The 27601-nt window shown below is 41.9% G+C and overlaps 1 protein-coding gene across 2 annotated transcripts in view; it reads right to left on the reverse strand.

Moving 5' to 3' along the window:
• Window positions 1-17744: 17744 nt before the first annotated feature.
• Window positions 17745-27601, reverse strand: part of LOC117348471 (tetratricopeptide repeat protein 24-like) — a 55011-nt gene continuing 45154 nt past the window's right edge. For both annotated transcript variants that reach the window (XM_033920664.1, XM_033920665.1), the window contains exons 6-7: window positions 26056-26162; window positions 17745-19939 (exon numbers count right to left, since the gene is read on the reverse strand). In XM_033920664.1, coding sequence (XP_033776555.1) covers window positions 19837-19939; window positions 26056-26162 — 210 coding nt within the window. In that variant the 3' untranslated portion in view covers window positions 17745-19836. The remainder of the gene's footprint in view (window positions 19940-26055; window positions 26163-27601) is intronic.

A 27601-nucleotide genomic window follows, 5' to 3' on the forward strand; every position in this document is an offset into this window, starting at 1 on the left:
ACAAGCGCAAGACTCAAGACCTTTGTTTCAACAGTTAATGCTTTAGATCAATTTCTAAAACCTTAGCTTTTGCTGCAGTTCAAGGTCTTACAGTGCATACCATTCCCTTCACTGTTCCGAAGCGATTCCCTGATTGAAACGTTGGTTACTTTGGAATAATTGGGTTTCTTTGTTTGCTGTTTACATTTGCTTCTGTCTTTACTAATATCATAAAAGAACTCTTATTCTTGTTAGAACAGGATATTGTCTTGTTTATAGAGGTGCAAGGAGAACATGGCAAGCTGGATATCAGAGCCACAGCCATTGTGAGTAGGGTTTCTCTTCTTATTTTCTTAAACTTTGGGAATGAGGTTTAGTATGCAATACATTTTATAAGAACATAAGAATTGCTGCTGCTGGGTCAGACCAGTGGTCCATCGTGCCCAGCAGTCCGCTCCCGCGGCAGCCCTTAGGTCAAAGACCAGTACCCTGAATCTAGCCTTACCTGCATACGTTCTGGTTCAGCAGGAACTTGTCTAACTTTGTCTTGAATCCCTGGAGGGTGTTTTCCCCTATAACAGCCTCCGGAAGAGCGTTCTGGTTTTCTACCAGTCTCTGGGTGAAGAACTTCCTTACGTTTGTACGGAATCTATCCCCTTTTAACTTTAGAAAGTGCCCTCTCGTTCTCTCTACCTTGGAGAGGGTGAACAACCTGTCTTTATCTACTAAGTCTATTCCCTTCATTATCTTGAATGTTTCTATCATGTCCCCTCTCAGTCTCCTCTTTTCAAGGGAGAAGAGGCCCAGTTTCTCTAATCTCTCACTGTACGGCAACTCCTCCAGCCCCTTAACCATTTTAGTCGTTCTTCTCTGGACCCTTTCGAGTAGTACTGTGTCCTTCTTCATGTATGGTGACCAGTGCTCAACACAGTATTCCAGTTGAGGGCGTACAGCCCGGTACAGCAGCATGATAACCTTCTCTGATCTGTTCGTGATCCCCTACTTAATCATTCCTAGCATTTTGTTTGCCCTTTTTGCCGCCGCCGCACATTGTACGGATGGCTTCATTGACTTGTTGACCAGTACTCCCAAATCTCTTTCCTGGGGGATCTCTCCAAGTGCTGCACCGGACATCTTGTATTCGTGTATAAGATTTTTGTTACCAACATGCATCACCTTACACTTACCCACGTTAAACCTCATTTGCCATGCCTCCTGCGTCTTTACTAATCTGAATAACTTTGTATCATCTGCAAATTTAATCACCTCGCTCATCGTACCACTTTCCAGGTCATTTATAAATATGTGCTTGGCTTCAGTAATGCATTATTATACTTCTTTTTCCATTATTATCAAAGAGAAGTCTTTTTTACACCAAACAATGGAAAGTTTAGTATGCACTAGGTATATATATATATTTTTTTTCATGTGCTTTGATTGAGGAACACAGAGGAACTGGACAGGTGTTGAAGGTACATGTTTGATATTTATCCTAGAGAAATGACTGCTTATGAATCAAGAGGATATAAGCTTGGCTTTTGAATTGACATGCGGTTTAATATCTGAGTGTGTGTGGTGCAGTGGTTAGAGCTATAGCCTCAATACCCTAGGGTTGTGGGTTCAAACCCTTTACTGCTCCTTGTGACACTAAGCAAGTCACTTAATCCCCTTGAGCCCACCAGGACAGAAGGGAAATATGATAAAGTAGCTGAAGATAAGTAAAATATAATAGTGGTGCTTCTGTAAAATTGGGCTGTCTTCTGCATGCCATTTTACTGCCACTGGTCTGACCTAGCAGTGGCAAATCTTATGTTCTTATGGAAGTGTTATTGGAGTGCACGAATTTAATGTGTTTTATTCATGCAGTATGTTTCAGCTTCACATTTTAGTTTCCTCATTATTTTTGGCATCCTTGTTCCTTTGAGGTATTCATCTATCATCACATCTCTGCATGCAGTGGTTTTATTTTTAACATGGTGCATTTTATTTTTCCACGAAGGAGCTGTTTTCTTCTTCTTTTTCTTCTTCCCTTGTATCCTATTGGGAAGTCTCAGCAATTATTTTTTATTGCACATTATTGTATACTAGTGTTTAAGCCTGTTACATTAACGGGTGCTAGAGTAGATGTCTATCTGTCTTTCTTTTTTCTGTCTCTCTCCCTGCCTTCTCTATCTTTTTTCCTTTCTTTCTTTTTCTCTCTCTCCCTGCCCCCGCTATCTTTTTTTTTTCTCTCTTACTGTCTTTCTTTCTGTCTCTCTCCCTGCCCAGACCCTCACTGAAGCCGCTTTCCAGCTGTGCCAGCCAAGGGATTCCTTGCCTGTTCCTCAATCTAGCTGTGGTCAGTTGCCTGCACACACCTGCCCAGCTACACAACAGGCATACGTGTCCCATCTCCCCTCTGAACCCAGCTCGCTCACCCTTAGTGCTGGATCGCCGCCTGATGTTTAAACCCGTTACATTAACGGGTGCTAGAATAGATGTCTGTCTGTCTTTCTTTCTTTCTTTTTCTCTCTCTCCCTGCCCTATCTTTTTTTCTTTCTCTCTCTCTCCCTGCCCCATCTTTCTTTCTTTCTTTCTCTCTCCCTGCCCAGACCCTCACTGATGCTGCCTTCCAGCTGTGCCAGCTAAGGGATCCCTTGCCCTTTCCTCAATCCAGCTATGGCTTCCACTTTCCAGTGGCTATCCCATGTCTTTCTTCTCACCAACCCAGGCCCCAACTCCCAATCAGGCATCTTTTTTCTTCCCCACCCAAATATCAGTAGCAGCGGCAGCAATCCTGACTCGCCAACCCCCTGACATGGATAACCTGGACATACAGATGATTCAACTGGACATACTGGCCTCACTTGTGTATGCTGGACACTACAGACCTATATTTTCACTTGTGTATGCTGGACACTACAGACCTATATTTTCCCATAGCCAGGCCCAGCCTGTACCTTGCTGTCTGTAAACACCTGCAGCCTTTGCAATGCTAATGTTTTTGTCTCCATTCCCTGCTGGGAGGATATTTCTCCAAGGTTCTGCTAAACTGTTATCAGTGCTGTATGACTTCATATGTCAGGCACCCTGGAAAGCCATAAAACTTTTATAATGAGCAAGGATCCCTGCAGGACGATGTGGGTGTAGCGAGATGAGAGAACTTGGTACCAAAACATTTGCTCCCTGTCTCTGAACCAAGTTATGAGAACCAAGCAGCTGGATTGTCACCTTTGCCAACTTTCACCATACAAGGACACCATCCCGAAGATGCACAGAATTGTAAACCCACTAATTAGCATCTACATATCTCAGCACTGGAGAAAGAAAGTTCACCAAGAGTTCTTTGTTTCTGCAAGGCCCCCCCCCTGACTGGGGAGGGGGGGGGGGTGGAGGTGAGAGAGGCGTGGACTGAGAGGAGGAGTTAGCTATACATTATTTTATGTACCAATAGGGAATTACATAACCAGAATTCGGGGATGTACGTTTTGGAACAAAGGAAGAATTTCTCTGTATAAAAAACACGTGTAAAGCCAGAGAGATTCACTTACTTATGCTACGGGGATCTGCTAGCCCCCTGCTAAGCATATGGGTGCAAGTTCTTCTCTCCATTGCATATTCTGAACTGACAATATATTTTTCTGATATGTTTCTGCTACTGTAATACTGTAAGTTTTTATACTAACAATAAACAAATATTGTCTGTTTTGGAAAATACAATGCCGTCTTGTAGTTATTCCAATGAGGTAAACAAAGCAGCCTTTACTTCACCCCCATTCCTTACCCAAAGCAGCAGTGGCAGCGCTGTAAACAGGCTGTTCGGGGCTAACCCCGACAGGGCCTTTCTTCTACTGCATCTGAAATGATGCGGCAGAGGAAAGGCCCTGAAGGGCTTGCCGCGAAAAGCCTATTTACAACGCTGCCACTGCTGCTTTGGGTAAGGAATGGGGGGTTGACAGGTCAGGACTGCTGCCACTGTGCTGATGCTTCCCTAGTCGGCGGTTCATTCCTGCTCAGCGGCTTCCTCTACGGAGTTGCCGCCGTGGTGTTTGCAACTTCAAACTCCATGCCTCCGCATGCACAGTAGAAGGAGCCAGAAAACTGCCGCACACAAAACACCACAAACTTCTTCTACTGTGCATGCGGGGCCATGGAGCTACAGATCACGGAGGCAGGGTCACGGAAATAGGAGTGTGCATGCACGCTTAGGGTTTTATTATTATTGATGATTTATTTCTATGGTATCAATAAATTGTTCCTTTACACAGGTTGTGGCTTGATTGGTCTTATTTCATTATTTTTTCTTTGGATGTGAGATGTAAGTTAGGGATCCTTTCATAGAGCTGGATTTTACCAAAATTAAGATGGGAGCACTTACCGCCATCTATTTTGTAGTCACAGAGGGTCAGATTCTACAAAGGATGCCTATATTAGGCACAGCCAGGTACCTAAATCATTAATTACCTAAATGAGCTTTAATTACTCATAATTGGAAAAAAAATTGACCAACAGGTGCCTACCCGATTTTATAAATAACATAACATAAAACGCACTTGTATACCACAAATACCATTAAGTTCTATGCGGTTCACAAAGACTAGTAATACAAATGAATAAATATCCGATTTCTAACTTCCAAAGTGTTCCCTGAAAAGATACGTTTTTAAGGCACGTCGAAATTGGGAGTGTAAATATATAAGTTAAGTTCCTAGACCATGAGGCTGCCTGAAATGTCTTGTATTTACATCCTTTCACAGAAGGGGAAGAAAACAATGAGTGAGTTTTCCTAGGATGTTCAGAATTTGTGATAATAAAAAATTCCATAAGATACTTAGGAATTGAGCCTGTTAGTGCCTTAAAACAAATACAGCCTAGCTTATATTTAACCCGTGCCTCACCTGGAAGCCAATGCAGTCGACATGGAGATACTTGAGAGGGTTCAGAGAAGAGCGACAAGAATGATAAAAGGTATGGAAAAACTTTCATACACAGAGAGGCTAGAAAGGCTGGGGCTCTTCACCCTGGAGAAGCGAAGACTCAGAGAAGACATGATAGAGACTTACAAGATCATGAAGGGCATAGAGAAGGTAGAAAGGGACAGATTCTTCAGCCTATTGGGAACTACAAGAACAAGGGGGCACTCGGAGAAATTGAAAGGGAACAGGTTTAGAACCAATGCTAGTAAAAAAAAAATTTTCACTCAGAGGGTGGTGGACACCTGGAATGCACTTCCGGAGGATGTGATAGGACAGATTACATTAAGGGGATTCAAAGAGGGATTGAACAAGTTCCTGAAGGATACGGGGATTGAGGGATATAGATATAGATAGAGGTAGAAATAGGATCATGAAAGGATATAGATAGAAGAAAAATGGGGATTAAAGGGTTTTAGACAAAGGATCACTTACAGTTCATGGACCTGATGGGCCGCTGCGGGAGTGGACTGCTGGGCGCGATGGACCCCTGGTCTGACCCAGCAGAGGCAACTTCTTATGTTCTTATGATAAAAATCAGTAACATGGTCATACTTCTTTAAATTGAAAATCAATCTAACTGCTGCATTCTGAATTATGCGTATTCTATGACGGTTTTACTGAGTATCTACAAGATGAATAATATTACAATAATCCAGCTGACTAAGGACAAGTGATTGAACCAACAAACGAAGAGTTAATATCAAAATATGCTTTGATAGTTCTTAATTTCCATAGAGTATAAAAACCCTTTCGAACCAATGAATCAACCTGATTTTTCATTGTAAGGGTACGGTCTAGAACTATGCCAAGTATCTTTATAGTTAACTGAATGCTATAAATTGTATTATTTAAGACAATAGATGTAACATCTTCATTTAAATTTGTTGATGCCTAGAAAAATTTAGTTTTTTCCGTGTTAATTTTCATTTTAAATTCTGATATCCAAAATTCGACTATCTGTAAAATCGACTTATCTGTAAAAAAAAAAATGGGTGTGCTTGGGGGTGGAGGCAGAGACAGGTGCCGTTAAGCATGATTCTGAAAATAACTTAGGCACCTGCAATGTAGGCCAGTAAAACCCTGGCATACATTGATAGCGCCTACGTTTTGTGATTCTGTAAATAACTGACACGTAGTCGGCATCTTTGTTCAAGGCTCCTGCCGATTTAGGCGCACTTGATAAAAGATGGCCATAAGGGCCCGGTTCTATTTATGCCACCTAAAATATCAGTGCCAACTAGTGTGGCATTATGCGCGATCCTATAAAGTTAGGCACCCAATTTAGAATTAGCGCGCGCTAAGCAGTCTAACATCTAGGTGTACTCTATTTAGGCCAGTCACTTACTTGTCTAACCACAGTTTAGCCCTATTATTTTTTTTTAATGGGCATAGAAATTGTGTGTTACACATGCACAATATCTGCCCCATTAAAAAAAAGCACCCCCCCCCCCCCGAGCCCAAATAGTAGCAAGATTCCATGCTACCAATCTCCAGGACAGAACTGACTTCCCCCATGTTTATCTCAATAGAGATTATGGACTTTTCCTCCAGGAACTTGTCCATACCTTTTTAAAACCCAGATATGCTAACAAGTGTTACTGCATCATCAGGTAATGAGTTCTAGAGCTTCAGAGATCTTCAGTTTCTATCAGTTGCCTTTTGCATCCTGTCTTTCGATATTTCTGTTATTTCTTCCACTTTTTCTTTTTTTTTTTTGTGAGATCTCTTTGCATACCCTCCAGATTTAAACACAAGGTTTGGGAGTATAAAAATAGCAGTGCTTTAGCAGAGTTTTATCTTCAGGAGTCTTCAGGCTTTGCCTGATGTTACAGAAAAGAATTGCAGTGTGAGGATTAGGACTCACAAATCTTTGCTATTCTGTCATACTATACCCCTGTTTTATCCCTTGGAACCATTTGTAAGAATTATTAATATTCAATGTCACAGAACACTTTATAGACTGAAGCACTGAACTCCAGCATGATTTAATAATTTAATAATAATTAATTTTTTTTATACCGCTAAACCAAAACTTCAAAGCGGTTCACAACAGAAAAAAATGCATACAATCGATATATGCAAGATACATAATAAAACAATCAATAAGAGAATACATCTGTTAAAAAACAAGGAGAAGTTAAAAACAGTAACACAGCTAAGATGTAAACATGTTAAACAGGCGTGTCTTTAAAGATTTTCTTTTAAATTCTTTATTCATTTTTATAACTTACATTAAGTGCATCAAAAAGTAACAACATTTTGATTTAAATACATCACTTGAAATTCAAAAATTCTTTAAATTATATAGAATTATACCTTTCCCTCCTATCCCTTCAATACTTCATAACGCCTATATCATATATTGGTTTTAAGGTTTTCTAAAATCAAAATAAGAAGTGGCCTCAAGTATAAGTTTTCCAAGCCATGTATTCAGTTTGGCGGCCTGGAATGACAAAATTCTGTCAAAAAACTTGTATTGACAAGATTTTGGAGAAGGGTAATTGAATAGATTTATCCTACGAGTACTCTTATTAGAACAATTCAAAGGAAACTGAGAGGCAAGGTAATCTGGTAACATACCGAAAACTGCTTTGTAACTAATACAGGAAAACTTGAACAGAACTCTGGATTCCACTGGCAGCCAGTGAAGTTTTTCATAGAAAGGGGTAATGTGCTCCCAATTTTTAAATCCAAAGATGAGACGAACCGCAGTGTTCTGAATCAGTTTCAATTTTTTTAGTATTTTTTTGTAAGCCCCTAAGTATTATATACTTAGGGGCAGTGGCGTACCTAGCATATGTGACACCCGGGGCCAATCATTTTTTGACATCCCCCTATCTATATCAAAAATATGATTTTTAGTAAAATCCACAAATCGCACAACAAGAGTGTACTTAGGAAAAGGCAGCATTTTAAATAGTTTCAAGTTTAATAGATTTTGATTTTTTACGCAATATCATATATTTCAACTGCAGTGAGCACTAGAACACCAACACATATATTGTAAAACTAAACAAGCCAAATCCCGCACAGTCAATTGATCCTGTACAGTCGATGCTATCAGAGAGCCATGTCCCTTTCATACACACAGACAGATACACCATCGCCCAAAATGGAATAATCACAAACTAAAAATAGAAATATGTAGACAAAAGTTAAACTGAACCGCCAAGAAACCAGACTCTGCATACAATGCAACACCACAAAAACAGTGACACATGTCCCTTGATACTGTGCAAAATATAGACAGTAGATGCAAATTTGAAAAAACTGATACATAACAATCACCACTTTACAAATTAACAAATAAAAATAAAACAAATAATGAGAAATAAGAAAATACAATTTTATTGGACTAATCCATTTTTCAATTAGCTTTCAGAGGCCAATTCTTTCTTCAGAACAGTACAGTATACAGCTGTTATGGTATCCTGTCCTGAGGAAAGGGGTTTAGTCCCAAAAATTGCCTTATTTCTATTTCCTATTAATAAACTTTTATCAATACAGTTACAATACTACTTGATTCTAAGTAAAGCAACAACCTTTTGTCGTTTCTGCTTTAATCATCTTCTCTTTGCTCTCTTCTTTCTATACAGTGTTTGTCCTCTCTCCCTTCCATGCAAGATCTGCCCTCTCTTTGCCCCTTCCACCCAGCTTCTGCCCTCTCTCTCTACCCCTTCCATCTACTGCCCACCCTCTCTCTCTTCCATATGGCATCTTCCCTCTTTCTATGTCCCTTCAATAAACTATATATCCGGTGTCTGTTCTCTCCTTTGCACATGATTCATTTCAGCTTCACTCCCTCTCCATTTTTCTGTCTCCACCCTCTCCCCTATGCTTTGGCATCTCTCTTTCTCTTCTCCTTTCCTTCTTTCCCACTCCACACCATGGTTTAGTATCTCTATCTCCTTCCCTTCCCTCACCCCATGCCATGGCATCTCTTCCTCCCCCTCCATGGTCTGGTATCTCCTTTCTCAGTGGAGGACTTAGAATCTACAGTTTAAGGGACTTTCCTAAGGAGCAGCAATGGGATCTGAACCCTGCTTCTTGGTTTGGGTTAGATGCACAAAGCCTCCCATGCTGGTAACCAGTCTAAATGCAACGTTCCCAGCATGGGAGGCTTTGTGCATCTGACCCAAACTAAGAAGCAGGGTTCAGATCCCACTGCTGCTCCTTAGGAAAGTCCCTTAAACGATAGATTCTAAGTCCTCCGCTGAGAAAGGGAGCTGGCATGACTTCTTCCCCCTCTGCCCTCTATCCAGCTTGGTGCCCATCTGCTTTCCATCCCCCTGCTGCCTCTCCTCACCGTACTCGCTGGGCTCCAGTCTGGGTAGAAAGTGAAGTGGGCCACTGCCCGCCTCTGTGGCTCCGGACCAAGCCGCAGCCTTTCCCACAGCAGGACCCACGCAGCTCTCCGCCATTGTTGTTGTTCCTGAAAGGAGACAGCAGTACGTTGTTGAACTGGAGGCAGAACCCGTAGGAAGCCTCGCTATTGGATGGCGACGCCTTCTTTGAATGAGAGGCAGTGCCGGTGACCAAAGAGACACCAATCCGGGAGCCAAGGGGAGGTGGGAGACCGAGGCACGAGGGGGAAGTGCGTGACAGCAGAGATTGGGAATTGGGCGTATTACACCAGGCCCAATTCTGTTTTGTGGTGGGTAGGGGATCTCACCTACTGCTAATCAACTTTGGGCTCCAGGCAGCCGCTGGAGGGAGCACCTGTGGACACCCCTGTGTACTGCTGCTGCTGCTGCTGCTGGTTAAGGAAAGCAGCAGCGGCAGAATAGGGAGGGTGGCTGGCTGTGCACCCCTTGGGGCGTGTACCCGGGGCGGACCGCCCCCCTTGGTACTCCACTGCTTAGGGGCTTACAAAAAAATACTTAAAAAATTGAGTCTACTTTTTCATTTGTGCTATGTTCTTTCTTACTTCTAAGTTGTAATCTAATTTCCTCATTATCAGAACCTTTATCCTCTTTCTCTTTTCCCTGGAGTTCAGTCCCAGAGACTAGCAACTTGTAATAATTTCAGTTGCAACACATTTTGTGATACATGGCACTGAAAAAACATTGTTGTACTTTTTCCAGGAACTGTCTAAACACCAAGGGACCTATCTATTAAACTGCGGTAAGATTATGCGGTCACAATAGGTAGGATGGGCTGGGGCGGGCATCAATGGGAACTCCACAAACTTGGAACATGAGGATGTTACTGGCCAGACAGATATCCTGCAAACAGGATGGTTGGATAGGCTGGAGTGAGCTTGGATGGCAACTTCAGCATTTGGAACCTAGGACAATACCAAGTGGACTTTACAGCCTATTTTCCAGAAATATCAAAGAAGAGACAAGTTAATTTAATCATTAATTTTTAATGGATATAACTAATGGGCCGACTGGATGGACCGTCCAGGTCTTTATCTGCCGTCATTTACTATGTTACCAAAATAATTAACACGCAGTAACTGCAAAGCCCTGTGTTAACTTTTGGGGCATCCAAACATGAAGATACTTGCTTATAACCAAGCCTGCAAGTATTGCTAACCAGTATGCAACTTACTAGTCCAACGAACTTGACGTGGGAGATTGGATGGCATGCATTATTTGAATGGAAGATATTGCAAAGCAGTTAACTATTCAAGTGGCATTAGGAGGGCAATGTTATCTACTGCATTAACTGATATCATGCGGTAAGCTGCTGCTTGTTAACTGTAAGATGTAATCCTCATCCATTTTTCACCTCATTTCACATTAGCTGTTTATGTGGAAATGATGCAAGATACCGCATTTACTATTAGGGGTTAGTGCGTGTTAATGACCATGTTACCGGTTAATGCATTTTTATAAATAGACCCTTAATTTTGGTTCTTTGTGAACATATACAGTAGGACACCAATTATCAAAACTCCAATTTTCTGGATGTCCAATTATCCGGACTGCTTCTGTTCTTTATTTTTTTTAATTTTTCTATCATAATCTCTGTATTGTAGTTAAAACCCCAAGCTAAGTACAAGCAGTTTCATTTTATGTTTACCCAAGTTGATTATTGAATAAATACGGAAATAAATTTTTAAATAATGCACATAAACAAAAATGTAAAAAAATTTATGAAAATAAGGGGTTTTGATAATGATAGCTTGCAAGAGGCTGACCTGCCAAGACAAGTTCTAAAAACAGGCAGCCTCGGGCATTTGAAGTCTTTTTCCCCCTGATAAAAAAGTTTTCTGTGTATATAGTAAGTCTCCCTCCAACTTAGGAATCAAGGAAACTCTTATATCTTGGCATCCCAAGTCCTCTAAATTTTCTTCACACTTCTACCTCTAACCCTCTGTTGTAGTTCCTTCCTATTTCTCCTACTGTAAACCGCGTCGAGCTCTACGAACGTGGAGATGATGCGGTATACAAACCTAAGGATTAGATTAGATTAGATATAGTTGATTATCAGCAAATAACACGACTCCACACAGATCCATTAATTTATTTTGAAGTTAGCACATTATGGGCTCCTTTTACTAAGCCGCGTTAGGGTTTTAACGTGCGGAATAGCGCGCACTACTTTGCCGCACGCACTAGACCTTAATGCCAGCATTGAGCAGGCGTTAGTTCTAGAAGCATAGCGCGTGGTAATTTCCTGTGTGTGCTAAAAATGCTAGCGCACCTTATTAAAAGGAGCCCTATGCCTGATATACAGTAAAAAAAAATGTTATTTAACATGACAAATAGTTTGGTATTTTTTTTCCCATCTATTATTAAAACTAAAAATAATGTTCAACTTGTAACGTTCAAAGTGTGTGTCCAATCATTTGCATTTTCCGTTATCCGAACTGCATTCTGCTGAGGTTAGTCCTGACAATTGGCATCCTGCAATATTCTCATTGGTACAGGAATTCTGAAATTCGGATTCATTTACAGTATTTACATTTCCTCTGACAAATACGGTATGTATCTTTGGGATAAATTTAGTAATGTTAATAATCAAGTTATGTTGGTGTTACATTTGTGTAATTTGTGGGAATTGTTGAGATGAGGCTTTCATTTGCAACTTGTATTATAAACATTGGCATTTGTGTGGTTTGTGCATGGCAACTACTGTAGGTTGTCACCAACTAGCCAAGAGTGAGATAATGACTTGAGGTAAAAGGCCACTTATCAGAAGAAGGCGTGGGAAGAGATTAGATTTTTATTATATTTGTTCCTTGATATTGGATTGTTAAATAGGGGTGCAGCCAAATTTATGCCAAGAAATTATAATTGTGATTAATAACTCTCTTATGTGTGTGTGTGAAGACAGAATCAGTGCAAGGACCAATGTTATACTTGCTATAGAAGAAAATAAATGATGTTTTGGGCCTATCTTACACTGGCTTTTATCAAACTGTGGTAGAACTTTTTACTGCGGGCAAGAAAGGGAAATGTTCTGACACTCACAGTAATTTAATGCATTTACCTTGTCGGCCCGTGGTATGAAAGCTCTACCGCAGTTTGATAAAAGGAGCCCTTAATTGTTCATTTCTGCTAGATTTACAATCTAGTAAATTTTTCCATAACTAGATAAATATCTGATATTTTCTTTACCATTGGATTGGTCCTTTTACTAAGCTGTGGGAAGTGCTAGCGCAAGCTTGCCACAGCTTAAAAGGGTTACCGTAGGACACGCTCAGGCATCCTATGGCAAGTTCCTCATCTGCACATGCAAACTTCGTGCTAAAATGTATTATTAATTTTTCTACAGAGAAAGCATGTCTATGAGTGCAGAGTGGGCCTTTCTAGGCTAATCAGTTAGTGCAGCTACATTACCTCACACTAATTGATTAGCTCAGAATTAGCACTTGAGCCCTTATCCCCAAATTTTATAAAGTGTGCCTAAAGTGTGTCTAGCTGATGTAGGTGCCTAACATGATCAAGTAATAGGCTAAATCAGCACCGATAGTCAACACTCAACAGCTCTTAACTAGCACTATGTGGAGCAGTGGCATACTTAGGGAAAATGAGGGAAAAATGAGGGAAAATGAGGGAAAAAAGGGAAAGGGATTGCAGAGGAGAGGTGGTCCGCCCTGGGTGCATGCCCCAGGGGGGTGCATAGCGGTCTGGGTCCGGAACATCCTGCCCTACTGTTGAGAAAGACCTGCACCTCAGCGCGGCTGCTGGTGCACCCCTTCCAATATACTTGCTTTGGAGCAGAGTCGGCAGCTGCGCTGAGATGCAGGAAGGTCCCACGATGAGTACGTCTGCCGGCTCTGCTCCGGAAGAAGTAAGTTATGTCGGAGGGAATGGACTCAGCAGACACAGGGAGTTGCGATGACTGCGTCTGCCGGGTCCACCCCCTCTGATTTAACTTACTTTTTCCGGAGCAGAGCCGGCAGACGTACTCATCGAGGGACCTTGCTGCATGAAGGGAGCAGGACTTCAAGAGTGGTGGAGGGAGAGAAAGGGGGAAGGGTGGTCCTGATGGAATTGGTGTGCAGGGAAAGGGAAGAGAGGCATAAGGGGAAAGGATACTGGATGGAATTGGATTAGAGGGAAAGAAAAGGGGTAGATGCTAATTGAAGAGGGTTGGATGTAAAGAGAAAGGGCAGGCATTGGATGGTAGTGGGGAGGGTAGAGGGGGAGTCTTTGCTAGATGGAAGTGCGGATGGGAGAGATAAGGGAGCAAATGCAGAAAGGAAATGGGAGGAAAGAGGGGAGCAGATGCTGGATGGAAGTGGACAGAGAGAGGAGAAGGTACTAGATGGAAGGGGTAGAGAAAAAGGTCACATGAAGGAAGGAGGGGGTAAATAAAAGGAGGGCACATGAGGGGGGAAAAGGATTGAATTAGTGAAATACTGGAGGGGATGAGGGAAAGAGGTGGCGAGCTGTAGGTAGACAGTAAAAAAGGAAATTGATGAGAGGGTAGTAAGAACGTAATCTAGATGGATGCAGAAAATAAATTGTAAAGGAAAATGAGGGAAAAAAGGGAAAGGGATTGCAGAGGAGAGGTGTGGGAGAGGGAAGGAGAGGAGAGAGATGCCAGACCAATGGGGGTGAAAGGAGAGATGGAAGGGGGAGGCATACAGTTTCTGGAAGGGGCATAGAAGGAGAGAAGATGCCATATAAGGGCAGAGAGACGGCAGACAGTTGATGGAAGGAAGAGAGTAGCAAGAAGATGAGGAAAGCAGAAACCAGAGAACACAAAGGTAGAACAAAAATTTTCTATTTATTTATTGCTTTAGGAGACATGTGTCACTGTTTCTGTGGTGTTGCATTGTATGCAGAGTCCAGCTTCTTGGTGGTTCATTTTAACCTTTGTCTATGTATTTCTATCTTTTACAAAACTGTGGAGCGTTTTTTAGTGCCAGGCATGATGGTAGCAGCTCTGATGCTCAGAATTCTACCACCATGGCTAAAAAAACACACTACAGTTTTGTAAAAGGGGGAGGGGTTAGTTTGTGATTACATATTCCATACTAGGCGAAGGTGTCTTCTGTGTTCTGTGTGTTCAAAAGACATGGTTTTCTGTTAGGATTGACTGCAGGATTGATCTGTACTAGTCTGGCTTGTTTAGTTTTACAATGGGTTTATTGATGTACTGCTCACTGCAGTATGTAAGATGCTGCCTTTTCCTAGGTATACTCCTGTGTAACGTTTGGATTGTTACTAAAAATCATGTTTTTCATACAAATGGGGGGGGGGGGTTTGTAAAAAAACGAAGGGCCCCGGGTGCCACATATGCTAGGTATGCCACTGATGTGGAGTTAATTTTTGAGTTAGGCATCTGTTTTGAAGATCAGACCCAATGAGCGCCTAACTTAGGTGCAAGCATATAGGACAATAAAACCCTGGCATAAATAGGGTGCACCTAAATGTTAGAATGTTTAGTGCCTCACTTTCTGTGCCTTGTCACTGTTGCAGATAATACAGATGCATCTACTACCTTTTAAATTGGAGGCAGTATGTGTGCCCTCTCTGTCAGTACATTTACCATGCGATAGAATTTTCTATGTGGCAACTCAATGGAAAGATGCTTGGAGCACCTTCTGCAGTTCCACACTGACTGTCTGCAAAAATTTCCCTAAAGCATGCTGTAAGTGCATTAGTAGAAGGGCCCAGATGTTCTCAATACATTTATTCAAGGGGGAGATAGTGTGGCTGGTTTTAAGAAAGGTTTGGACAATTTCCTGGAGGAAAAATCCATAGTCTGTTATTGAGAAAGACATGGGGGAAGTCATTGCTTGCCCTGGATCAGTAGCATGGAATCTTGCTACTCTTTGAGATTCTAGAATCTTGCTACTCTTTGGGGATTCTGCATTGAATGTTGCTACTATTTGAGGTTCTGGAATCTTGCTTACTCTAAGATAATGGAATGCTGCTACTCTTTGGGTTTTGGCCAGGTACTAGTGACCTGGATTGGCTACCATGAGAATGGGCTACTGGGCTTGATGGACCATTGGTCTGACCCAGTAAGGCTATTCTTATGTTCTTAAAAGACACTATCGCCTCCTCTCCTTGAGAAATCCCACGTGCCTGTCCCAAGCTTTCTTGAATCCAGAGAGCCTGTGTCTTCATCACTTCCACCAGGAGACTATTCAATGCATCTACCACCCTTTCTGTAAAAAAGTACTGTATTTCCTTAGATTGCTCTTGAGCCTATAACTTATTATTATTATTATTTTTAACCTATAAGGAGGAGTAGCCTCATGGTGAGAGCACTGGATAGGCAACTAGGGAAGCCTGGTTTAAATACTGCTGCTTCTCCTTGTGATCATGCACAAATCACTTATCCTTTCATTGCCTTAGGTACAAAATGAAATTGGCAGCCCTCTGGAAACAGGGAAATACCTAATGAATTCATCTTGAACTATAATAAAAACAAAAAGGTGTGAGCTAAATCTAAATGTATAAGAAATATTCCCCAATTAAATCATCAACTTATGACAAAGTAGTTTACAAAATGTTCCAATATACCAATAGCCAACCAAGCAGAGTTATTTGGCCTGAAGTATCTTTATCAAAAGGTGAAAGCACATATTTGCACTTCCTGAAAAGTTCTTCTGCGCTGTCCCAAGGAGATTTGCTCTTCTGTACCTTGTAGTCTAAGTATAAACAAATGGACTTTGTTGAACTTACTGAACCCTAATCTAATATAATCTAATTTAATCTTCTATTTCTGTGTCGCCTAAGCAGGCTCAAGGCGACTTATAAAAAGAAGTGAAAGGAAGCGGAGAGAGGCAGGGAGAGAAGGCAAGGAGACGTGGGGGGAACATTTTGGCAGGGGAAGATCTGAGATGTTCAAGTGTCAAAGAGGTAGGTTTTCAGGTTTTTCCGGAATGTGGTGTAGTTGGGTTCCGTTCTGGTCGTTTCAGTGAGGTCATTCCAGGTTTTCACCCCTAGGAAGGTAAGCATGGAGTGAAAAATTTGCTTGTATTGGAGATTCTTTGTTGAAGGAAGGGTTAGTAGTATCCTGTTAAGGGTTCTGTGGGAGGAACCCTCTACTATATATAAAGTAAAGGCAAGTTGCCATGTCAATGGCACAAGCATTGTCCTGCCAGTAAGGGCTTATTCATAGAACATAAGAACATAGGAATAGCCGTACTTGGTCAGACCAATGACCACACCTTCTGATTTTACCAAAGAAGTCTTTTCCATGATATTCTAGGCATAATTGTACAGGAATCAGTCAACCCTGTGCAAGTGATAATCTATGATAACTGGATTGGTTAGGTGTAGTCTTAAGGTATTATCATAAATCGTCCAGAGGTTATATCTGTTGACCTTCTCCCGAAATACAAACAGTACGATTTTCCCAGGACTGTTATGTTAGAATATAAGCATGTGAAGCAGATGTTATATTATTGTGTTTTTATTGTCAAGTCATATGCATGGTCTACTAATATGGACTTTTGGGGCGTAGGTTTCTAACAAGGTGCCTATTTTAATGGGACAGGAGCTCATCTATATTTGGTCTATTTTATAAAGACAGCTGGGCCTCTCCTCCCTTGAAAAGAGGGGACTGAGAGGGGACATGTTCGAAACATTCAAGATAATGAAGGGAATAGACTTAGTAGATAAACACAGGTTGTTCACCCTCTCCAATATAGAGAAAATGAGAGGACACTCTCTAAAATTAAAAGAGGATAGATTCCGTACAAACGTAAGGAAGTTCTTCTTCACCCAGAAAGTGGTAGAGAACTGGAATGCTCTCCCAGAGTCTGTTATAAGGGAAAACACCCTCCAGGGATTCAAGACAAGGTTGGACAAGTTCCTGCTGAACCAGAATAAACGCAGGTAGGACTGGTCTTGGTTAGGGCACTGGTCTTTGACATAGGGCTGCCGCATGAGCGGACTGCTGGGTGCGATGGACCACTGGTCTGACCCAGCAGCGGCTGTTCTTATGTTCTTATAACACATAGAGAGGCATTTTCAATAGGACGTCTAAGTATGAGTTTGGATGTTTGGGAAAGACATCCAAAAATCCAATAAAGAAAACCTTCATTTTCAAAAGTGCAAGACATCTATCTTTTTTGTTTGATAATAAATTATTTAGACATTTGGGCCCTTAGTACATCTATCTTTTTGGGCCATTCTTGAATATAAAGACATCCACATGAAAAACGCACAAAAGCAAGTTTTTCTGATGTCCAAGGAGCCAGCATTTCTAGCAAACTGTTCACAGACTGCTGAGCATTCCTGAGTACAGCAGAAGGGCACTGCAGGGATTACTGCAGGGAATGTCATATTAAAAGTTCCAGGTGCTTATATTGTATGGTGAGCACTCCAGAACCCACCCATAACATTCTGTACCCACCTGTACATCACAACAATAGCCCTTATGCCTGCAGGTGTCATCTTTATGTAGGTACAGTAGGTTTGGAAGGGTTACCATACAATATAAGCAAGTTATAGTGACATCTGTACCTAGACTTTTAATACAGTATAGTATTCACTATAGTAATCCTGAGAGTGCCCCTCTGCTCTGTGTGCCGATGTATGTGAGCCATGTGAATAAGTCATACAGGCTGGACAGTACTGATTTTTTCACATCTTTGGGTAGTAGGAGGGGGGTCAGTGACCACTGAGGGCATAAAGGGGGGGGGGGGTTAATGCCTTAATCCCTCCAGTGGTCATCTGGTCAGTTTGGGCAACTTTTAGCACTGAGATGCTTTTAAAACAGGTCTAGCTCCAAATGTCTAAAAAACGTCTAAAAAATGTCCTGGACATTTTTTTAAAGGTTTAATTATTACAGAGTGTCCAGACGGACTGGAGACAAAAAAACCAGAAAGACATCTAGAAAGCCTGTTTTGAGAATGCCCATTTGGACGTTTTGACTCGTAAGATGTCCAAGTGCTGTCTTTTGGACGTCTATCTTTTTTGAAAATGAGCCCCATAAGCAACTCTGCAGCCCAAATCTGCAGAAACTGTATCTAGATTGAAGGTGTTGATACTATGTAATGCAGGTGTGCGTGCTATGCTCCTATGAACTTATTTTATAAAAATACAGATTAATCATATTTCTACCCATACTCTGCTCTAACTCCTCTATGAGCACATTTATATTACAAGAACACACACTGGCTTGAATCATGTGTTGTTTTAGGCATGACCTAACTAAGGGGTCCTTTTATTTAACTGTGGTTGGCGTTAAACAGGTACCTAATGCATCAAAAAACAGAGTGCCTGTAGTAACTCTGAAATATGTGTGCTAACTGCATGCTAAAAATTTTTTCTACTTTTTTGAGGGAGGCATGTTAGGAGAAGAGAATGGGCATTCCTACACTAACCAGTTAATGCATCTATATTGCTGTACCCCAACTGGTTAGCACATGCATTATGCAGGAGCCCTTGATGGCAATAATAGTATTAAGCAGGATATAAGAGGGTGTGTGTGTGTGGGGGGGGGGGCTAACCCAATATGTATGAGATAACCCTTGCCTGGGAAATCTGAAAAGACACCAATATATATATAAATAAAAGATGAAGCTGAAGGATATAGAAATGCTTCAGAGTTACAGTAAAATAATATTGCTTGGTTAGCATTACTGGCAAATGTTAAAGTTTTTAAATAGATGTTTGTTCCAGAATAGAGGAAGTGCCTATGTCCTAGAACAGGGAAAAGGTCACTGTGCCCTAAGCTAAGCTAACAGGAGCAAAACCTAGTGACAATTACTATTGAAATTAGGTTGACAAGAGATCATGTGATCAAAACTAAGCAAAAGAACATTGCTGGAGTATGCAATTTATCACTGGATGTTAATGAAGCAATTGTAATTCAATTGGAAGATATACCAACTACGTATGTTTACTAATGAATTAAATGATGTCATAAACCCAATAAAAATGGCCAGTCACTTATAATATGGGGAGATTCTTGGTTGTTATTCTACCAGTTAGTAGGATGCCAAAAACTCTCAAGGCCTTGAATGTTTAAACTATAAATTGTCCTGGTAGTCTTTTCCTTGGCCTCCTCCAGTGACAGAAGAAAGAGCTGAGGGATGTGAAACCTGTTCATGTAGTTATTCAGAGCAAAAACACCCTTACTGCCTGCAAAATGTGTGGCAGTAAGTGCTCATATGATAATTTCATACAATGGCTGCATGCTAATGACATAAGCGCATGGCCACTAATGCAAAAAAATTGATAAAAGTCATTATTATGGCTGCAGTAAAAATGGCTTTTGCAAGCTGGAAAGACCCATGTAAGGGCACTCGAAGGTCATTTTTTATCGCAGCTTAGTAAAAGGACCCCCAAATGAGCTTGATTACCTGTGTAAATCAATGTTTTATGTACCAAAATGACCTATAAAATTACTCTCCAAGTGCTTTTGCAGTTTTATTTACGGACTGCAGTTAGAAGTCTGTTGAGCTTAGTTCAAGTATTATATTCAACTGCCAATGTCTTGATTGTTACTGTCCCGGAGGCTGGGCCAATCCGACTTAATCAGCTGTATATAGCTCACTGGAGTGCATTTTTCCGTGTGCACTTCTTTTTCTGTTCTTATAATCTGAAGGCTCTGCAGGAGGTTGCTCATTGTGTGATCTGAACAAAAGGAAGTGATTTATAATGCTTGAGATGAATGTTTTCTCACTTACAGGGCAGCATAAATACATCTAGTTCTCCTGTAAGTCAGCATAAAGGCTAATGCTAGTGAGATACTAAACATTATGTAATATGGAAATGAACATACAAGAAGAATAAGAGTATGACATAAAGAGACAAATTTGGCATCTATTCTTTGTAATCATATACCTGCAAAAAAATCTGGATCTAATTAATATAAGATTCCAAGCTGTAGTTTGCGCATTTCAACTAATTAATATATTTCTCCCCATTTCTCATTACTTGTGCAACAAGCCAGTAAATTTTAGCAGGGAATGATGATGTTCATTAAATACTTTATCACAAAGAATAATGATTTGGACACTGATCTGACTATGTGCTATTTTATAACAATGCAGAATAACTCCTCAACAAACTTTGCCAAAGATACTTAACAGATCCAAAAATAAAGCAAACACTAGTCTAAGGGTTCTGAGAGTGCTAAGTGCATAAAAGACACACCTGAGTTAAATAACCAAGGTAAATAAACAATAATAATATAAGTAATAGAGGCCACCTCAGTGTGAGGGTCAGCGAAGAGAGAGAAACTCCAGCGCTTCACGTAAAAAGGACAAAAGTAAAATACCTTTGCATGCACACCATCACTGGTGGCCTCACATGTGCATAAATCAAATCAATAGTGATATACCACAATCAGGTAATAATAATACTCAGTGTCTGTGGAATCGGAAAGAAGTAGGGAGATTGTGGATGCCTTTCAAGAGGCTCTGCTCAGACAAATGGTGACGGAACCCACAAGGGAAAAAGCGATATTGGATCTGGTCCTCACAAATGGAGAGAGTGTCTCTAATGTTCGAGTGGGTGCTCACCTGGGAAGGCATAGGCTGCGTACTACAATATGTATACCCTAGAGGAAAGGAGAGACAGGGGAGATATGATTCAGACGTTCAAATACTTGAAGGGTATTAATGTAGAACAAAATCTTTTCCAGAGAAAGGAAAATGGTAAAACCTGAGGACATAATTTGAGGTTGAGGGGTGGTAGATTCAGGGGCAATGTTAGGAAATTCTACTTTACGGAGAGGGTAGTGGATGCCTGGAATGCGCTCCCGAGAGAGGTGGTGGAGAGTAAAACTGTGACTGAGTTCAAAGAAGCGTGGGATGAACACAGAGGATTTAGAATCAGAAAATAATATTAAATATTGAACTAAGGCCAGTACTGGGCAGACTTGTACGGTCTGTGTCTGTATATGGCCTTTTGGTAGAGGATGGGCAGGGGAGGGCTTCAATGGCATGGAGTAAGTCTTAACAGAGATTTCGGCAGTTGGAACCCAAGCACAGTACCGGGTAAAGCTTTGGATTCTTGCCCAGAAATAGCTAAGAAGAAAAAATTAAAAAATTTAAATTGAATCAGGTTGGGCAGACTGGATGGACCATTCGGGTCTTTATCTACCGTCATCTACTATGTATGTTACTATGGAAAAAGCAAAAAGCACTCAAAGAACCCTCCCCAGCCAACTCCCACAGACAAAAATAACAAAGGCCACAGCCAACTTATCTTCAAACAATGGTGGAGATGTTGATAATAGCTGAGTGCCAGATGGCGGGTTCAACCAAGCCCGGTTTCGGGAGATTAACGTCCCTTCCTCAGTAACCCTCAGATGGAAACAAACAATGATGAGCCATGGAGCCAGCCGGGGGGATGGAACTTACGGAGGATTGCGCAGCCGCGCTAAAAAGCCAAGCAGCAGCAACGTAATGACTGAAGAAACCAATCAAAACAGAAAAGGGAGGAGTCACATTCTAAATGATCGTATTCCACTCAATACAATCATTGAATCCTTCATGATGTACAGCATGCAAATGGAAAATCCAAAACTGTTCTCGGAGCTGAATATGAGCCATTTTATCACCCTTAAAGGACCCAGGTAGTTGTTCCAACACAAACCATGTGAGCTCATAAAAATCATGGCCCTTCTCCAAACAATGGGGAACGAACGGGGCAGTTGTTATAGCCAAATTAATTCTGCTCTTGTACTCAGTTAATTGGGTCTTGATTTTCCATCTGGTAAATTGACCACCTCTGTGTTCAGGAAGCCTACAGATCGCATGCTGTACATCATGAAGGACTCAATGATTGCATTGAGTGGAATACGATCATTTAGAATGTGACTCCTCCCCTTTCTGTTTTGATTGGTTTCTTCAGTCATGACGTTGCTGCTGCTTGGCTTTTTAGCGCGGCTGCGCAATCCTCCGTAAGTTCTATTCCCCCCCACCCCCCCGGCTGGCTCTATGGCTCATCATTGTTTGTTTCCATCTGAGGGTTCCTGAGGAAGGGACGTTGATCTCCCGAAACTGGGCTTGGTTGAACCCGCCATCTGGCACTCAGCTATTATCAACATCTCCACCATTGTTTGAAGATAAGTTGGTTGTGGCCTTTGTTATTTTTGTCTGTGGGAGTTGGCTGGGGAGGGTTCTTTGAGTGCTTTTTGCTTTTTTCACACTGAGTATTATTATTACCTGATTGTGGTGTATCACTATTGATTTGATTTATGCACATGTGAGGCCACCAGTGATGGTATGCAGGCAAAGGTATTGTACTTTTGTCCTTTTTGCGTGAAGCGCTGGAGTTTCTCTCCCTTCGCTGACCCTCACATTGAGGTGGCCTGTATCACTTATATTATTATTGTTTATTTACCTTGGTTATTTAACTTAGGTGTGTCTTTTATGCACTTAGCACTGTCAGAACCCTTAGACTAGTGTTTGCCTTATTTTTGGATTTTATAACAATGGGCATCTAAATTGGATTACACAACTCAAAAGAGGTTGTGGTCATTGGAGGAGCATTGGCGGGTTAGGAGTATTCGCAAAAGATGTGTCCAATAGTACAGAATAGCAGGAATCTGCACACAACTTGTGTACCAGGTTTCCGCTGATGTAAGTCATCATGCCCAAAGATGAGCATCAAAGTGTCCAGTATAGAATTGCATTGAACCCTGAATTATAACAGCACTGAATTTTCAGTGTCATTCATAGATTCCGATCCCTAGTAATTATAAGGATAATTTTATGACTTTCTTGTGAGGCTGTCGCATGAAGCCTCAGCAGCCATTTTGAAACTCTATTAGTGGTGAATCTAGCAGCAGCAGTGGGCAGGAAAGACTGGATCTTTCCTGCCCCCCGAAGAGGCCACTAGACTACCAGGTTTTTAAAGGTACATCTGGAGAGGGCCAGAAAGGAGAGAGAGAGGTACTAGACCAAAGGGGAGGGGAGGGAAGGAGAGATGCCAGACCAGGGAAGATGAAGGGGTAGGAGAGAAGAAGAGAAAAGAGATGCCAGACCATACCAGATCAGACAAGGGAAGGGAAATGAAGGGGAGGGGAGAGAAGAGAAAAGATGCCATACAAGGAAAGGGAAGGGGAGGGGAGATATGCTAGACTAGAGAAGGGGAGGGGAGATGTCAGGCCAGGTCAGACCAGACCAGGGAAGGGGAGGAGAGTGGTCAAGGGAAGGGAAGGGGATGCCATACTATGGGAAGGAAAGGAGAAAAATGACAAACCATAGGAGGGGGGAAAGGAAAGACAGATATCTCAGAACATGGAAAGAGAGAGGTAAGAGATGGTGCACAAAGATGGAGGGAAAGGGATGGTGCATAGGGATGGTTGGAGAAAAGAAAAGAGATGGAAGTAATACTGTTTATGGATAAATGGGATTAGGGAGATGGTACACAGAGATGGGGGAGGGAGTGGAAGGGAAGGGCAGAGTGAAGGAGGAGAAGGTGCACATGGATAGATAGTGAGGAAAGTGCTCCACACTCAAGAAGGTAGAAACTCACTAAAACCTAAATATACTCTCTCAACAAATACCAAGCGAATTGCATTATTAAATTAAAAAAACAGTACGCTAACAAGTTCCTCCCACTTAGACTTTTTAAGCTTACGAAGCCAGATTTAATGCTTAGAATCCAATTCCTCATTAATATAGTGGAGTTTATACAATCACTTACCCATTTAATTGTGGTTATTGTTAGCACACTGTTTTTTTTATTTAATAATTCAATCCGCTTGGTATTGGAGTGTATACGTACGTAGATGGGGAGGGAAGATATGGAAAAAGTAGATAGATTTGAGAAGAAAACGGAAGAATGTTGAATGTTAAAAATTATGCCATAGATTGATTGGTATTCAACATATGTATACTGTTTCATATCTCCTTTTTTCACATATATTACCCTGCCTATAAATTGTTGAAAGATGGATGTAGGGCAGAAAGTGAAGGAGAGAAAAACAGCAAATGAATAAGAAGGCCCTGGAAACAGTTAAGAATACAGACAGAAGGAAGTGCAATCAGAGAATAGGAAAAGATGATTAGAAAAATAAAATCACCAGACAACAAAGGTAGAAAAAATGATTTTATTTTCAGTTTGTCTTTATAATGCACTAAGTTTCTCTGGGTGTTTTAAGGGATGAGGCAATATTCTTGGAGACATCCAGAAGTGGCCCTGGGCGAGCTTAAGCATCCTTAGGCATCTCCTTAGGGCCGTAATAGACACTTGAAATGTAGGCCAGCAAAATGCTGGCTTACATTTCAAACAGATGCAGCTGCTGAGCTGATCTTGGCAAGGAAATCTCCTTGCTGCGATCAGCTGAGCGGCTGCAGCAGGAAATCTCCCTGCCATGAACTCATCCAGCAGAAGGGATGCTCACTCCCTCACGCTGCCACCCCTGAACCCTCCCGTGCCTGGGCCAACCGGAGTCTTAGTTATCTTTAACAGTGCATCCTGGGAGGAAAAGGTCTAATACTCCGATTTGCCAGATATAAAAGGGAGGGGAGGGGACTTAGGTATCTGGCCAATTGGAGTACTAGGCCACTCCTGCTGCATCCCAGGATGCACTGGGAAGGAGGCCTAAGACTCCAGTTGGCCCAGATGTCACCGTGTAGGGAGGAAGTTCTGGGAAGGGGTGGCAGCAGGAGGGAGTGGGCACCCTCCTGCCGTTGACATTCGTGGGGTAGTTCGGGGGTGGCAGTGGGAGGGAATGGGCATCCCTTCTGCTGTGGACATTCATTTGGGTGGGGGGGTTAGGGGTGGCAGTGGGAAGGAGTGGGCATTGCTCCTGCTGGTCAACTTTGCGGGGGGGGGGGGGTAGGGCTTCAGGAGTTTCCTGCTGTTGCCGTTCAGTGGATCACAGCAGGGAGATTTTCTTGCCACAATCAGTTGATTGAAAGGATTCAGGCGTGATTCTCTAACTGGCACCTGTGACATGGGTTGTGGTTAGAGAATCAGGGTGGTTAGGTGGGGTTATGCATTTGTCCATTAAGACAGACACAATTCTGTATAGGATGCCAGTCTGCGATTCTCAGCCGATTCTTAGGTAGCTGCTGAGACTGGTGTCCTGTATAGAATTTCCCCCTAAAGGTTTAAGAATCCCTTCTATAAATGCAGATATTTCTTCTGTGAATGTGCCAATACCAGATATGGTTGGTCTGCCAGGGTTTCCAGGTTTGTGGATTTTTGACAGCATGTAGAATGTGCCCACAGAAGGATGGTTAGGTATGAGTTTCTTTAAATGTGGTTGTACTTGCTTTGGAAGTGCTTTGATGCGGGTTTTTTTTTTTTTTAGCTGTTTAATATAATCTTTTGTGGGGTCTTCAGTCAGTTGTGTTATAGCATTGTTGTATCCTTCTCCAATGTAATTTTGTGTGTCCATAATTACTACAGAGCCTTCTTTGTCTGCAGGTTGGATGACCAGGTTTTGATTATTTTGCAAGCTCTTTATGGCAGCTCGTTCTGATGGGGGAAAAGTTGTAGAATCTCAGGCAAAGTCGTATACCATGCAATATAATCTCAGAATGATTAAGGGGTGCTAAATATAACACAGATTATACAGTTTGCTTAAAACTGTAGATGTTCAAGAATCCACTGTACCCACAGAGCTGGCACTTATGAAGTACACTGCTATATGGTAGGCCTCCTGGCAGACCAAATGACAGGCAGTTGCAAACAGAATGAGATACCATTAAATGTTTTTTTTTCCAGATTGTTTCCTTCAAAAACTTGTGCTTTGAAGTAACTGAAAAAGAAACTAGAATACTTGCCTTTGTTCCAGGAACACTCTTTCCACAGGATGCTGGTGTGTTGCTTTCTGTTCAATGGCATGAACCAGTTTCCCCAGGATCCTCTCTCTCAGGATATCAGATGTTTCCTGCCACAAAAGATATAATGTCATTAAAACAAGACACAGGAAACTCCTCTCTCTAGAGTCTGTATAATATTTTACACGTGTACAACATTTTCTTCTAATCAATTTTCAATGTGCCGTACTATTATAATCCATCAGAAAAACACATGTAGCCACACCACAACAGCAAATCCAGCTCCCAGGTTTGGTGCTTGGTTTGCTAGGAAGTGAGAACCGAAAGGAAAATGGATTGGATTCAGTTACCTGGCGGTATAATGAGGCTCTGAGGGATGCCCTGAATTGGTGGAGGCAAGCTGAAGTATGAGAATCTTTCGGTTTTCAGACTGAATGGTTATTATTACTGTTGCAAATCATTCATGTCTCCTTTCCTGGGGAGAGCTGTATCACCCCTGTTGGTCTTTGATGCCCATAGACCAGGGGTTCTCAATCCAGTCCTCGGGACGCACCTAGTCAATCAGGTTTTCAGGATATCCACAAGCAATATGCATGAGATAAATTTGCATGCACTACCTCTACTCGATGCAAATAGATCTCATGCATATTCATTGTGAACATCCTGTAAACCTGACTGGCTAGGTATGTTCCGAGGACCAGCATGTGGTCCTTTTCCAACTTGGCAAAAAAATAGGGCTTCACTGCCTGAGATATTACAGCCTCTTGATTATACTTATTTTAGTATTTATATATCACATATAGCCTAAGTGGTTTACATTCAGGAACTCAAACCTTGTGGACTTTGAAGCACGATTTAGCCAAACAGCAATCCTTTTGTTGGCAAGGCTTTTCTATTCTAAAGTCTATGTTACATATGAAAAAGGGCTTAGTGGCGTCCCTTGTGCCCTCCTCTCTGCCCCTGCTCCTTCTGCGCCAACCCCCCTGCTCCTTCCATGCCCCCAAACCACACTCACGCCCTCCTTCCCCATCGTCATACATCTTTACATCTTCGTCAGTGCGAGCAGCTTCTCCAGCCTGCCGCTCGCACTGGTTTTGGCTTTCCCTCTGACATCGCTTCCTGGACCCGCGACCTGGTAGTGATTTCAGAGGGAGCCAGGCTGGCACGAGCAGCAGGCTAGAATAGTTGCTCACACAGGTAAAGATTTTAAAGAGGTACGGGGGGCATGGAAGGGAGGGCGTGAGCATGGCATGAAGGGGGCAGAGAGGTAATGGCACGCCTACCAAGATGGCGCTTGGGGTGATCTGCCCCCCTCTATCTCCTTTTACTACACTGTGTCTGCCAATATTTCTAGTGGTAATATCACATATTGCCAATATTTAAAAGCCTAACTTCCAGTGGTAATACCATGATATTTCAACTAGAGGTCTCAGCAGCCATCTTGGATTGGTTAAGACACAAGGCAGAAGGGAGTGGGCATCATTCTCACCCCACTAGAAACCTGGGACTCCTGGTGGGCCCGGGAAGTAGGTTGAGGATGGTGGTACGG

Source organism: Geotrypetes seraphini, chromosome 14 (assembly GCF_902459505.1).
Source record: "Geotrypetes seraphini chromosome 14, aGeoSer1.1, whole genome shotgun sequence".
Classification (NCBI taxonomy): Eukaryota; Metazoa; Chordata; class Amphibia; order Gymnophiona; family Dermophiidae; genus Geotrypetes; species Geotrypetes seraphini.